General features: G+C 37.1%; 1 protein-coding gene across 2 annotated transcripts in view; it reads left to right on the top strand.

Moving 5' to 3' along the window:
• The first annotated feature begins 12,003 nt into the window (after positions 1-12,003).
• Positions 12,004-16,451, top strand: part of myo10l3 (myosin X, like 3) — a 67,243-nt gene continuing 62,795 nt past the window's right edge. For both annotated transcript variants that reach the window (XM_014997353.2, XM_014997344.2), the window contains exon 1: positions 12,004-12,295. In XM_014997353.2, the coding sequence (XP_014852839.2) occupies positions 12,275-12,295 (21 nt within the window). In that variant the 5' untranslated portion in view covers positions 12,004-12,274. The remainder of the gene's footprint in view (positions 12,296-16,451) is intronic.

Raw genomic sequence — 16,451 nt, 5'->3', positions numbered from 1 at the left:
TAGCCCCAATTAAACCACGTAATTGTGAAGTGGGTGGATCGAAATGCACGGCTTTTTTTTTTTTTACACTTTTCTATCCAGTCAATATTTTGTGGGGTAATTTTTCACTGTATTTTAGGTTTTGTCTCTATCAGCTTTGCACATGTCATTAGCAACTGGCTGCGTCTCTGATGTGCTGTAATTCATTCAAAATTGGGTAGTCAGACCGACAAAAACATATAGTGAATTTGGGTATTTTAAATGATAAACTAAGAATAAGTAACATTTCCCAATCTATTCAAAAATAAATAGGATGATACAGTAAATCTACTCCCACACCTCTATTTTTTTATTATAAAAAATTAATTACTCAAGTAAATGTTACAGAGTAAATGTAGTTAACCCAGCTCTGCCCCTTTGATAACCATATTTTGGTAGGTCTGACTTTGTGACATGCTCTTTCCATCTTTAGAAGATTGATTTAACCATGAAATGTTAAACACTCGCTCAAGTTATTGTTTTTAATTCTATTAGAATAACCCTATTATAAATTAGTATTAATCCTGTTGTCCACGACCTGTCCGGTGCATTTATTGGTCTAATGTTGTTTGCCTACAAACCTTAGGGGCCTTCACAGAACAGCTGCATTTATTAAATTAAATCAAACATAAGAATATTCGTACTAATTAGGTGACTTCTGTAGAATTGGTTCTATTTTCTATATTTTATTTAGGGGTATCAGAGTGAAGGATACTGACATAAAAAAAGGTCACCAGATATTTGAGACTTTTATTAGTAAAAAAATTATTAAACTGTCTTTTCCTTCTCCTTCAACTAAAACCCTAAAAATATAAGGGAATGTGTTGTTCTATATTAAACAGACTTTTAAAGCTAAATAAGTTAGATGTGTGGATGAACAGAACCCTCAGTCGGTGTATGACTGCTCTCCCACCCTGCTGTCATGCTATGCAGTATGTAGGTTGTGGACAATTGCCTTTATGTTCAGCATGGCAACATGACAAAGCAGCCAGTTCAGGAACAGCTTGCTTTATTTTAGCTTCAGGGGCTGTTTTTGTTTCTTCCTGAACGTCCTTTTAAGGGTTTTTGAATGACTGTCACTTAGCAAAAGATTTATTTTTTTCAGCTTTTGTGTTCATTAATATATGTAAATGTGCATAAGACAGCATACAATGCTGTGGTGATATTTAATGAAGTGCCACCAACCAAATTTATTAGGAGCCATCTTGACGCTCTTTGGATAACACTAGATGGCGCCTTAATACCTTAAGATGGCAATCTGGATGCTCCAAAGTGCCTTATTTTAATCACCATTGGTTGTGTTTGAACTTTTCTCTTTTTATCCATATTTATTTATTTTTTCATTCAAATATGGTGTTTGATCTGAATAAAATAAATCCAACTTGCTTCTCGGACCCATGATCTCACCATTGTGGTTACAAAGAGTGGCAGTAAATTGGCCACTGTGCTAATGTGCAACAAGAACACTTGTTTATCTCAGTGTGACCTGTAATAACAAGGCAGTAATGGCTGCATCACACAAATTCATTGTATTTATACAGATAATAATAGAGGCTTTTACTCTTTCTGTGGCAGTTTCATCATCATCATCGTCACCATTTTTCTCAGTAACATTTTTAAAGTCAACTCATTTCCTGTCTCTTCATTCATTACTTTCAGTACTGAAAGAATTCAATTGGTGTGCCCTCTAATGGCTAACGACGAGATCTAGAGTGCAGATAGGACAAATGTTCTGGCTTTGTGGCTCATTAGCCCTCTGTTAGAAGCAGCTTATTGTCCTGTGAATGAGAGGGCCAAAGCATGACGCTCTGTAATCTAGTTATTAGCGAGATGGTGCTTGCTGAGAGCTTATGTCTGCATTTGAAGAAGCCCTGATGGATGCTCAAACCACAAAAACACTGAAGATCCTAATGCACTGAGAGTGTTTATCACTTACTGAACCACTGGGGAAGAAGTAGAAGTGGAATGGCTAATAGAGTTGATTAAAAACAAAAAATATATATATTTTCCCAATGTAAACATTGCAGTCCAGTTTTTTACTACTACTGCTAGGAGAAGCATAAAAACACTGACCCGAGGGCTGGGCGTCACCTCCATGAAGTCATTTCCCCAGAGTCTATAATTAGATTGTGCCACCACCCCCAAAGTGAGGCCCTCTTTGTTGTCTCTGCTGGAAGCAGGTGTATTCACAAACGTTCAGCCCCCACCTCCCATATGTACAGTCCAACTCATTGGGGACAGCTGGTGTTAGAGGAGACCACCACTTTTGTATGGAAATACCTCTTTACATGTCATAATAACAACCAGTGAGCTCTCCTCATATATATAAAAAAAAGGAATATTGTTGTAGTCTAAATTTTCTTAGATTGAAATATTGATTCAAGTTTAATTTATAATCAGCTAAATTACTGACAGCATATTTATTTCATTGCTTTTTTTTACCTTGAAAAATAGGTTAAAAAAAAGCTATATATATATATATATATATATATGTATATATATATATATATATATATACATATATTTCTCATTTCTCCTATTTGGTCTCAAATAGGGCAAATGTAAATAAACCAAAACCAGGTTCTCCGTTCTTTTTAGAGAACTCCTTTGCAGGACTCCTTGCTTACAACTGCAGTACATTTTTATAAAAAATAATATGTTTTTAAATATTTGTTAAAAACTATTATTATGTCATGACAGTATAATATAAGTCAAATAATCTGTGAATTTTTTTTAGCTCGTCTGAACAAAACATTGTTCTGTTAGAAACAATCAATCAGACTCTGGAGGAGGGCATTGTCTATCATCCTTGTGTATGCGCTGCTCACACTATCTGCCTTGCTCCTTGCCACGCTTCAGCTGTTTCACCATACCAGGATGTGCCATAAATGCTCAATCTAATTAGCATGGCCACCAATGACAGCGGATTTCTGGAACAATAAGTTTTTTCTCCATTATTGAGCAGGATGTGCATGAGCATGATTGACAGCGTTAACATACTCCTCCTGGTCCTCATTGGTTGTTTTTGACTGAGAGGCACTGAGATGAGGTGGAAGATCTTGCTCTTTTCACAGATTATCTGTGACAGTATTAACAAATGTGTAAAACAAACATATTTTTGTAAACGTTATATGCTGCAGCATTTAGTCTTTATCTCAATCATAGCCAAATTTGTGGCTATCATTGAGATAAAATTGATCATCTTGATATATCAAAATAATCTGATATCATATCAAAATGATATCAAAGTCCTGAAATTTCGAAGCTTTTTTTGAGGTGCCAATAACCATTGGGACCTCAATGGTTATCTTGGAAATGGATAAGAGTAATTATCTATTTCCATTGGATGTCATATTTGCAACCCAAAACACATATACTCAAATTAAAGTTTCACACACTTTTTTTTCTTGAGATGATCAGATTGAAACAAAAGATTACTTTGTATTTTTTATTTATTTTAATCATGGCAAATTATGTTTATCTTAGTATTTATTGCTTACCCAGGATGAGACCTGTTCCTACCAATACTAATTTAACAGAACAACAGATGATTGTTTTAAAGCATTTAAACATAAACGGTAAAATTCATTGATAAGTGATTATCAGGAAGTTGAGTCACATGCTGAGCGATAGAGCTGGGGAATTCCTTAAAAGTCTAGTGCTGAGCTCAGGATACAGCCAGGAATGTACCTTCTCTGTGTTCTCAGGCCCCGAAAGGCCCCTGAGTCACTGCCGGGCTAATACTCTGGAATCTGAGAGGAATCTGCTCCGAGAAACCGAACAATAAACAAAAAAAATAAAAAATAAAAAATACCAGACCAATAACAAAACCTCCTGCTATGTGTGCGGTTCATATGACGTTTACAGATCAGCCATTATTTTCTGAGTTTCTTGGAGTAATTAGGCCATAAATACGAACAGATTAGGAATAGAAAGCAATCTCAGTGTGGGAGTTTTAAAAACACAAGACTTTACAAATAAACAGGAAGCTGAGCTTGTAGGGGAGCATGGGAAGAGTGTGAGTTGGCTCTCATTCCTCAGTCTTAAGGAAGGTATGGCATTCCCTCAGGGCGCATGCTTTTCTAAAGAGAACTGTGGTTGTATGGAGGATATTATGGAGAAGTTTTTGGCAGAATAATTCCTCCATATTATGGGATATAGTTGGAGATTAATCATACCACATAAAAATCCCTTCTACTGCCTAAATGAATCATATGATGTCTATTTAAAAATTTCCTCTTTTATTGCCCAACCAGTGAGAAATATGTATTTTTTTAATTCTGGTGAACCAAATCAGGTAAACAACAGGTACTGAAAATTTGATCACGTTCACTGTAATTTTGACGTATTTTCTGATTACATCGGCTAATAATTATCTGACAATTTTAAGAAGCACACATTATGTGTAAAAGCTCTAAACCTTCAGCCCAAAATGGTCAGTTGATGATTAAACATGAAAAAAGTTGAATAGATTTAAAAAAAAAAAAAAAAAAAAAAAAAAAATAGACAGCAATGTTCAGGCCAGAAATAAGATACTGTGGCTTTGTGCAGAAACACAATGAACATTTTGCACCTTTCTTCTCAGTTGTTAGATATGACTTGGTGGTTCCTGTTTGGAACCCACTTTGGGTTCAGAGTTGCCTTCATTCTTCATGGCGCATATTTAAGAAGGTGCTGAAAATATTTATCTGGGATTGTGGTCCCCATTGACATTTTGTCAGCTGCTCCTCCATGATGCAAATCTGCTATTCCACTGCACTACCATGCAGAGATCTGGAGGCCATTGGAGGGCACTGTGTTAATAAAGGGCTGGATATGGCCAGCAACATTACTCAGAAAGACAGTGGTGTTCAAGCCATTCTTCACACTATTACTAACCAGAGGTTAATTGAACTACTGTCTCCTTTGACCTCTGACATCAAAAAGCCATTGCTGTTCACACAACTGCTGCTCAGCAAATTTCTCTCTCTCCCTTTCTCAGACCACTTTCGAGAAACCCAAGAGAGGATGGAGTGCGAAAACCCCAGCAGATCAGCAATTTCAGCATTACTTAGACCAGCTCATCTGGCACCATCAACAATTCATGTTCAAATTCAATTAAATAATTTTTCGTCTCCATCTTTGCCTCAAGTAGATGCCTGAATGCTTTATGTCATTAGTAATTGGACTGACTGAATGGCTTTTTGCGATAAAATCAACTCAATAGGCGTACTAAAAGATTAACTCATACGTTCTCATAAGTTATTCATGAGAACTTATGAGTAAAACCGAAACAAAAACCAAACCACCTTAAGGAGGAAAATAAAATAAAAAAAAAAGTTGTCTTAAATTTGTGTGGCTATGGATCCCAAGACTTGATCAATTTGATTTAAAATGTGTCAAATCATCTAAATGCCTAAAGGTAGAGGGTAGCATTTAGGAAATGTTGCAACAAGACATCAGCCTGCGGTACGCAGTAAACAACCTACAAGATTCTGATTATCAAAGGTCTTATTGCTAATATGTGCATCTTAATGGCAGCAAAAAAGAATGCAGCAAAAGTTTTCACTCACACAATATTTATGTACCTTCATTAACGATTTGCTATCTCATAACACCAAGAAAGATTCTTGATATAGCTTTGAGTCATGCTTTCTATTGGAGACCAGCTGGCTCTGTCATGTTCCATGTAATTTAATAAACACTGCAGACAGATTTATCATCGACCGTATTCACACCTTAATGTGTTACTGCCTGCTGGAGTGATCCAATAAATATTGAATCACTTCTGTTAGGGATTGTGTTTATATTTCAGGGTGTCTGCGCTTTTTTCCCCCCTCGTCTATCTATGTCGAATTATATGAGATTCAATCAGTTTTAACCTTCTTGCCACCTTTCCCCTGTTTGTTTTGCTCCATGAGTGTCCAAGAGTTTAATCCACTGCTCCCCTGACTCCAGGGGGGCCCATCATGTGAGAAATGAACAAGCAAATGGAACATCACTTTCATTAGTGAAATTAGTCAGCAAAAATCATTACATATGTACTTTTACTTCTGTGCAAATTATTCACTCATCAGTCACTTCAACATCATCATCCTCGTAATACTATGCATGCAAAATCCACAAATATTTTTATTTGTTCACTATAGTATTTAAGCTCACTCTTTGTTGAGGACCTTCAGAGTCTGCAGTCCACACATCAGTGATGCTCTTATGTAATATTTCATTCAGAACTTATCGATACTTGTTTTTTCTGTACGTAAAATGAAAATACTCAAATTTGAGTGTTTTGCTTGACCGGAGCCATAAATTATAACAAGTGGAAACTGCTGTGATGACGTAACTCAGTTTGGATCAATAGCATCTACTGTTTAGGCAGCAAATATGGATGGGCCGGGGAGGAGGGAGGCTTTATGTAACCAAACAATCTCCAGCAGACCAATATTATGGTTTGGCTGTGACTGAGGATTTAGGGATACTAAACCACTGACTCTCAGTGAATCTCATGTCAAAAGGTCAGACTTAACAATTATGCATCATGAGCTATCAAAGGGGGCCGACTTGAATGACTTTGCCACGGGCTCACTATTATGTGGGTAGGGGGGATTGCAGGCTGTTGACCCAATGACCTTGGAAGCTGCCTTTAATGAATATTGTATAATGGTGTACAGTCCTCTGAAAACGTACTTTGTCCCTGAAAGATTTCTTTTGTTTCAGATTATCAAACAAATGCACATATGAGACAAATATAAATTGAAAAAATATATGAAAAAGTTTTCAATTTATGATTTCTTTACTGACTGAGAAAAGGCTGTTCAAACTGATCTGGCCTCGTGTGAAAATCAAAATCGTTTTTCATGTTTAATCATAAACTGACTGTGATTTACCAATTTGTTCGGAAAGCTGAATTCATTAGTCTTTCACAGTGAGACAGGCTTCAGACATTTCTCAGACATTCAAACTATTTGTGCAAACAATCAAGGGTTTCTTAGTTTTCGTCTTTAAACCTTGATGACCAAGCTGATTCTTGACTCTCTTTGTCTTCTCAGGCTGGAAGATTTCTTTCTCTGTCAACTTCTCACACTTCATATTCATTGATTGTTTTTTATTAAATGTATTTTGGCCAACAATAAAGGATAACTGCAGCAAAATCAAACATTTTTTCTGATAAGTCTAAAGAAAGTCTACAGAAAGACTCATTATCAGTCTTTGCACTTAGCTTACTCTGCACCATGTTTCTCTTAACACATGGGTGACATATTGATACTCAGTTAACTTAAAACCCAAGTCTTTCAAAAGACATAAGAGGATATCAATGTCCTTCGCAGGCAAGTGTGTAACTTTGTGTTGAAAGTTGGTGGGGACGAAGAGGAGCGGGGGGGGGATGGGGTTAGGGTGCTGATGCACCCATAGTTTACTGGGAGACCTTTTCTTTTCTAGTGCTAAGAATAATGCCAAAACCTAAATGTGAATGCCAGACAATCTTATTCAATAAATTAAGACATACGTCCTGATCAAGCTTGTCAGATTAATAGTATCTTTCAAAAATAATCTTTTAGGAGGTATTAAACATAATACGAAATATAAATATGTTAAAACATACTTAATCTAATTAATCTATATAATGTCTTTCACTTGGTGATGGAACTGCTGACAAAGGAAAATTTCAGTCAAATTCTAATTCATGGAATCAGCTGTATTTGCTGAATGCTTACCTACAGATGACAACGGTTTCATAATTCAGCAATAATTTTTGTGAAGAATTATCACATAGTTGCCTTTTATTGTCTGATTTTATCAAGTGCTAAAAACATCAACAACGTGAGATTCTGTAACAATCAAAATGTTATTAAACATTTCAAAAGCAGAATAAGTAACTTCTGTGTAACCAAATTAATCCTTGTCAGCGCAAACTTTGTATTTTTCAATTATGTGATTCTGACTCCACAGTTGTCCCTCAGTTGGTTGGCAAAACCTTTGTCCTGCTGACTTACACATAGCAGATGAGATATGATGTGTCTTTCATGAAGCAAATATTAAAGACCCAAAACCTTTTTTGGGTCTGGTTGGGGCAGTTGGTGAGTAGAGTGGCCATCAAGATTACTGGATTCTATAACATGCGGCTTAAAGCTGAGATGCTGATGTTTGGATATGTAAAATTCTCTCTTCTAATAAATCTATTGTTGGGTTTCTGTCGGTTCTAGAAACAAGAGATAACAATGCAAATTTCTCCTTGTAATGGCACATAATTTAATTTTACTTAACAGGAGCCATGATTTAAAATTTAACAGACTTTGGCTCTTTTTGCTTTATGAAATATTTCATCCTATTTGATTATTGCTCTGAATATTGTCATGTTCTACGAGCAAATGATGCAATTTGTCCTGTCAGCTTAACGTCACACGCAGACTCGTTACCATGACAACCAATAAACAACAGCCCCTGGAGATTAGTTCAAGTTCATCAGTAAAAAAAAGCAAAAAAAAAGACACATTTCCCCACACAAAGAAATTCGTGAAAACACCAAACAGAACATTCTGTCCGTTGCAGAATTATGTTTTTGAATTTTCATTTTGCGATCATTAATCATTGATCGCCTGAACACTAGCAGTGGTTGATTAGCCATCTTAAACAGCTGCTCCCCTGATTATCTGTCACAAAATGTATGTGGGTCGCCTTATTTTAAATTATTATAAAAGTTAAGTTAGCATAACTAACCTATTCTCCACTTTCTTATATATTTTTTTAATTTAAACTTTTTACTTATCTGTGAAATGTGATCCCTTTGGACCTTGTTATCTTGCTCTCGTAGTGTTGTCAATTAATGTCAAAACTCTGCGTCCCTTTTTCAGATTCTTTGTTTGATTGTGTCATTTCCCGGACCACCGGTATTCCTGACTCAAAGCTGGGTTTCAGTCACGTGACCCGGATGACGCGCGAAATTCAGATGGAGGGGCATCCACCATCAATCCTCCTTTAATCGCCTGTGTAAGAGACCTGTGTGCGTTTTTATTATGTAAGTATACATTTTTCTGCCCGATATTTGGGTTTATGTCAGTTATTAGCCCAGGAGCTGAAATTGGCCTCGTGTTTTTATGGCCACGGATAATGCAAGCTATTACTTGTAATAACTCAAGTTCTATGCTATTCTTTGCCAGATACATTACCATTGTAGTAGCATATGAACTCGGCACTCAGCTAGGTGCTAACAACATTAGCACTCTGAGGACAACCATGCTAGGGCATAAAAATGGTATATCTTACCTTACATATGAACACTTGTCTTACTAAGTAACTGTCCAATAAAATATCTGAAAATACAATTTAATCAATTTGATTGTTTCCTGTTAGAAAGTGATGCTGCTGGCATTGTTAGTTTCCGCACCCCCTGCTCTTAGCTGTAGATTATTGATCCACTTTTCTCCTTTTTTTCAGTAAGTTTTTTAAAATTAACTCCCTTGTGACCAACTCCCTTCGAGACACAAAAATAATGTGTTTCGAAGGGACACTACCAATCAAGGTGGACAGCTATGTCTTGGTAGGTTTTTAGTCGTGTTATTATTTTTCATTTTTAGATAATTGACAGAACAGTTGTCTGTGTAATTTTCAATGATTAGCCTAACACTGCTTTAAAATCACCTACAACATGATCTCTGATCTAAGAGATGTGTTCATGATGAATTGTCTAATGATTCCCAACAAACCGCTGTGACTTTATAATAATGAAGCATCTGTACTAATCAATTTGGCGTCTCCTAATTATAATTTCTTAAGTGACAACAATAAGCATAAGAGGGGCTTAGGACTTCCTAATATTTCATGATTCTCTAAACTGTAAAATGATTTTCTTGAGCATATTTGATTCTCTTGAATGTTTGGAAATCAGTGTAAAATGTCAGACACTAATGTTATGTAAAAGCCCCAAATATGTGGAAAATGTTTTCAATGAATTTAGCCAGATCTTATCGATCAAGTTGAATACATCTGAAATCTGTGGAGTCGGGAAAAAAGAAAACAAAGTTGTGGCCATGACTTGTTAAAATTGAGTCTTTCCCACGAAATAAATGAGTAATTGCCATTCTCATTATTCTCGTTCCCATTATTAAGTCGCAGCCACAATTTTTTTTCTCCCACGTCACCAGACCCACTTCATGGAGATCAAATAAAAAACAACAAATTATTTTCCGTTTTTGTTGCTTTTTGTTTGTTTTTTAGCTTTCTTTTACATAAAGGGAGGACATAATAAAAACGCAACATTGACATAGAACCTGCAACACTTAAAAGAAAGACAAACACATCAACAGCTATTTACATTACATTAAAGTTTGAATACATTGAATGCTGAGGTAACACTTTATTTGAAGGGGTGTGCATAAGACTGACATGACACTGTCAAACATGACATAACACCTGTCATGAACATAAAGAAGTCTTTATGAATGTTTATCACAGTTGTCATGAAGTGTCATTCGGTAAATAATGACACTTTTAATGCAAAGTTGCTCTAAAAGTCCATTAAAAGTGCCAACTTTGCATGATTTTGTAAATTATGATAATTTAATGCAAAGTTGGCATTAAAAATAACCTTGTTTTACTCATTAAACAGCCAAGGTGTTGAGTCTCTCTTCAACAGTAACAAATGCACTAAAAATAAATAAGACTCAAACAGGACAGAGCTGTCTGAAAATGATGATGCAAGTGATGATGTTTCAGTTTTCAGATGATGTTGCACTTTTTGTCATACGGTTGTGTGATTTTAGCCATCTTAAATAGATTAAATGTGAGGGTATCACAATGTATTCACCACCAGAAATTATATTTGTTGTGACATTTGGAAAAAGGTTTAGAAGGTATTAATTTTCCAGTGTTTATTGTCCCCATTATGGCACAAGAAATATAAGGCAAAGAATCAGGCAGAAGTTTCCGTTCTGCAGAGAATCAGGTTATTTGTCATCACTTGCCAGTCAGCAGCCCCCTCAGCAGAGACTACTTTTGGCACTGTAAGAATTGATCCAGCATTAATCCTTACAGGAACACAAAACAGTGGCTGGACTGTTCACTCAAAAGCTGATTTACTGTAACCTTAAAAGCAGCAATTAGAAATGTACCACAAGAAGCTTTTCCATTCCTATGCCTAAAAAAGATATTGATTATAATTTAGCAGTGAGACATTTACCTAAGAGACAAAACTACTGTATTTTATAATCACTGAGAAAATGAGCAGTTTGTTTGTAAAGGGTCAACGTTCCTTAAGCCTTATAAGAATCTTTAATTAATTAGTGTATTGTTCTCCACCAGTGGGGTAATAATGTGATGTGAGGAGGCTTCCTGATTTGATTCATGTGTGGGGTGTCAAAGTCAACACGTGTTAATTCCTTTTGGTTATTAAAGACAACATAGAAAGATCAGACGACTGGCTGCCGAATAAGCATGACTAACTAAAGTACGCATTTGTGGTTGAACTGAAAACAATAATAATAATAATTTATGCAAGAAAACACTTGCAAAAAATGAAGAAAACAAGCCTAATCAAATGTTCAAGTACAGTCATATTCAGTAAATTAGAATATGCATTCGAGGCTCATTTGTCGGATCAAAAGTGCCTTTTGAAAATAACAAGCTGAAATCAGTTTTTAAAGATATTTTTCCATTAAACCCACATTTCTAATTATCTCTGTGTAAACGTGCTTCATTGAGTGAATTGAGTTACTGAAATAAATGGAAAAAGCAACATTTGATTGTGATCCCCCCCCCCCCTCCTTCTCTGTAAATCTTGAGAAGAATCAAGATTGATAATTTTTCATACAGTAATCTGGACGTGAACATTTCCTATGAATAAATGCGGTCCTGCCTCATATGCGTTGAATGCGTTCATCTTTTACAATAACAGAACTCCACGTCGAGCAGAAACAAAGAGGGCGTATGCTGAAGGGGAGGCGCGCTCTTCCTGGAGACTCCTCCTCTCTGCATAATGTGCCGGCTGCCTCATTGAAATGACTAGACAGCAGAAAAACAGACTCTCAGCGGCAAGTCGGGACACTGGCGAACCGGCTCGGGAAACAGCCTAAAGTGACCGAGAGCGGGGCTGGAAAATGGGCTGCATTTAACCAACAGAGAGTCCTTTGAGCAAGCAGCATCAGTATAACAAAGAATAAGTTTTATTCGCCTCAAGGAAGCGGATGGGAATTATTCGGGATTTGGGGTTTTTCTCCTCCTCCTCAGCTGTGGTACCCTAAGGTCAGATTACAAAGAGAAGAGAGGTCGGGCTCTGTTGGAGATGGATTTCTTCTTTGCAGCGGTAAGTCGGATCAGTTTTCTTTGCATTAAGCGCAGTTTTAGGAGCTGCTTACTTTTAATGTAACCCGGAGTGACTGTGGGACCCCCCACGCTCTTTGTTTGGTTCTATCGTGGGTCCGTTCGTGTTTTTCGGACGCATTTACTTTTTACCTGTAAGTTTTTTTTTGTTTTTTTTTTTTTTTTGTAACTTTAGTTTCTTGTTTGTTTAGTTTTTTCTGTTCTTGTGATGCTTTTTCATTTATTTTTAGATTTTATAACAATGTTGCTTCCTCTGAGCTGGACTCGAATGGAAACTTAAAAGCCTCTGTTAAAAAAAATCCGCAACTATTCACTATCATCTAACTGGAGAATAAACAATAACAGGACAAACTGATTCAGTTCCATTATCAGAGCCTCATTTAGAGGATTTTAAAAAAATATATCGTTGTGGCAGTATCTACCTGTAAAAGCTGACCATGCTCCATGCTGGCTGGATGTGTCATGAGCCATTCAGCCCAAACGCCTCAAGGTTGAAGGGAAATTATGGATGCAGGTCTGATTTGTCATCCCCCTGTGACTCAGAGGAGGACACAGACTCTGACAGGGAGACAGTGTGTTGGTGCTGGTAGGATTTTCCTCCCAGTGTTCACCTCTTGTACCTCCTGTTGGCGGCACCAGCCTCGCCCTTCGTTGATGTGCTGAGTTCTGACTCAACGTAAGACTCATAGATCATGCTTCTTGCACAAAAAAAAGATAATTCCATATTTTGGCCTAAAACTCACTAAAGGTTCTTCTTGCAGTCTTACTAACTTGGGAAGTTTTCGGTGGTTTTTTGTCATATTTTCAGTTTAAATTTACAATTTATGTTTGAATACTGTTTTTTTTTTTCATCCACAGTGCCAACTAAAACTAAAACGATTCCCGATCCTTGTAGTTTTCCTCATTTTGTCACTTTACAACCACAAACTTCATAGTATTTTATTGAGATTTGTACTGTTGGAACAACAAAAAGTAGGGTGTATAGAGGAAGATAAAGAATACAAATAAAAATCCAAAAAGTGTGGCATGCATTTGTATTCAATCTCAACTTGAACACAAACAGGGCCAACTGACTCAGTGAGTATTTGGAGTTGCAAAAGCTCAGGTCCACATGCTTGGCGCGCTACATGACTTGTGATAATAGATGCAAGACTTCTTGTGGCTTTATTTCAGCATAGCTTTCTACTTGCCATTCTTCTACAAAGACATAATTTGTGGAACAGTTGTTCTTTTAGCAAATGTTCCCACCTGAGCTGTGGATCTCTGCTGCACCTCCAGATTTAGTGCTGGGCTCTTCTTTGGTTGATTATCCAACCTGTCAGCTAAGGTGGAAAGCCATTCCAAGTTAGGTTTGTAGTTGTATCGTACACTGAATTTTCAAGAAATAGATTGAACTGTGCTCTGTAAGATGCTAAAGCTAAGGCTGTTGTTTAATAAGCTAACCTTTTGACTCATCTGCTGTGTTTGTTGGTCTTCGTACAGCTGCTCTCCCATAAATGTTCTTTATCAAACCTCTGAGGCCTTCACAGAACATCTGGATTTATACTGAGATTAAATTACACAAACTCTTAATTAAATACACTCAAGTCCACGGTTGTTACTGGATAAAACGCAAAAAGTCATCAACTGATCTTTTATGTAAGGTGAAGTGACTTTCAAACACCGTTTTCTTTTTACTTGCTAATATGTTCAGATGAAAACATTTTGGATTCAGCTGTCTCAGATAACGCTGAGCTGGATTATGCTGCATAATCTGTCTTTATTAGAGAGATATCCTATGCAGGAGAAGATTAATATTTAGGATCATCTGTAATTTATCTATCTTGCGGATTTTTTCAAATTTCATTTCAACTAAACTGCTTGTCTGTTTCTATTTATTTATTTATATTTACATCTCTGCATTTCTAAGTTTCTAAAATCTGTATTTACATGATGCCATGTCTGATATATGATAAATGTAGATCCACAATGTTCCATGCTAGTCATCTTTTGCAAAGATGCTGCAACAATATTTACCTTAAAGCAATAATCCAACTACAGACTAACAAACTGATTTTATTTGGTATGATTATTTTATAAAAATAATGTAAAATGTAAAATTATGATTTATTTTAACCATTTATTTTGTTATGATTATAACCCGTGAAAAAATACAAAAACTGTGTCAGATATAAATTGACTGAACTGCCCTGGTTCTTTAAGTGACTTTTGGTGTCATGGAAGAAAGCCAGTTTCTTAAATTCTGCAGACTAACAGTTTGGATTTAATTAAGCAGCAGTTCTGGATGCAAAAGGAGAGATTAAGTTCAACCTTGTGAAACTGTGCAACAGGGTTGTAATAAACATATTACAACCCCAAAGTTGTAATATGTTTATTTCACTATTTTATTTTGTTTTAACTCATTTGAAAAATCTGTTGTAGTTTGGCGTCAGGATTTCTTCAGAGGTCTGTTTTACTTAGATTTGCATAAATAGCTTGTAGAACGTCTTTCCGTCGCATTCAGGACTGCGAGGTTTTTGAGCTTTGTCTCCAACAGCGTTTCACTGACTGAATTTATACCTGCTTTTTTTTTTTTTTTTTTTTTTTTTTTTTTTTTTTTTGTAAAACTCTCCAAACTCAGTCAGATTGGACGGAGAAAGCATTTGAACATTTCCTTTTTCCAATTACTGCCTCAGATTATGAATAGGATTTGATCTGGACTTTGACTTGATCGTTCTGGCGTGAACACACTTCAGTCTGAACCACTTCACTGATGCTGTGGCGGAATGCTCAGGGTTAGCGAGCTGCCATAGTCTTTCATATCGTCTAACACGTTCTCTTTCAGGACACCCTTGGATTTAGCTCAGTTCATCTTTCTTATCAGCTCTGAACAGATTCCCTGCTGAAGAAAAACAGCCACACAGTATGATTCTCCCACCACCATGTGTCACTGTGGGGAGGGCATGTTCAGGGTGACGTCTAGTGTTGCTTTTTTGCCATGCATAAAACTCTGTATGCAGGACAAAAAGTTCAGATTAGAGCACCTTCTTTCACATATTTCTTTCGTCTTCTGCAGCTCCTCCAGAGTTACCATGGAGCCTGACTAATTTTCCCTGGCTACTTTTTACTTTTACTTGAGTAAAAATATGTTTAAGTACTGCTACTCTTACTTCAGTACAATTGTTGGGTACTCTGCCCACCTCTGCTTAATATAATCAAATTGTCCAATATGAACTGTGAATGATTTTACACAAAAAGTGGCCCGAGGACACGTCACATGGCTGAGTTGTGCCTTGTGTGATGATGTTTGTGCCTGGGAAGATAGTTACAGGGCAGCAGTCATGGCAGCCTGTCAAGAGGAGGGGCGACTACGAGGGCGTGTACGCCAAGATCTCATCCTGAACGCCCATCCTGTCCATCAGCGAAGGCTCTCAGGAGCTGACACGCCACCATAAAAACCTCAGCGCCGTGACTCCACGCCCAATCCGTCCGCTGAGTGAGTGTGACTCCATTTTAAAGCCCACCAGCTGCTGGACTTGGTAGCAGCATATATATCTGACTTCATTAGATTTCACTAGAGCTTCTTTGCTGTCACTTTTAACCCTTTTACAGATGAGATGTCCCCTCAGATATTAAAATCCTCGGTGAAACATCCAGCTGATGAAGTAGAATTTCAGCTATTTTGTAAACGTGGTCGACGATTCCTCCATAGCAGCGGCAGCAGCTGCGCTCTGTAGAGCCACACGAGGAGTTCACCACACCTGTTAACTCCTTCCTTACATTACATTGCAAATTCTTTCCTCTTATATATACTCTGACAGAGAGAATCCCAAATTCCCAACCCTGACCCTGCAAATTCCAGGTCAAGGCTTCCTGTCATCCCATCGTCGTATTGCTGTAGTGGCAAAGCTTTAGGTTTCACACCTTCACCCTTCTACACACGGATATAGGCCCACACACTTGAAGCATCCCTAGGAACGCGGTGAGCTGTTTATGTCTGGCTCCATTTAGTCGGGAGCAATGGATCTACCAGCTTGGTAAAAAAAAGAAGTTCTGTCATCATGACATGGGCATTGTGAGAAACATGTTTGGAGTCTCTAGGCTATTTTCCTCCTGCAACGTCGATGGCCTTTCTGTTCGGTCGTCACATCATTCATTTC

Source organism: Poecilia mexicana, unplaced genomic scaffold (genome assembly GCF_051168715.1).
Source record: "Poecilia mexicana isolate PSO_F unplaced genomic scaffold, ASM5116871v1 scaffold_2, whole genome shotgun sequence".
In the NCBI taxonomy this organism is placed as follows: domain Eukaryota; kingdom Metazoa; phylum Chordata; class Actinopteri; order Cyprinodontiformes; family Poeciliidae; genus Poecilia; species Poecilia mexicana.
This window is presented reverse-complemented; position numbering and strand designations above follow the sequence as displayed.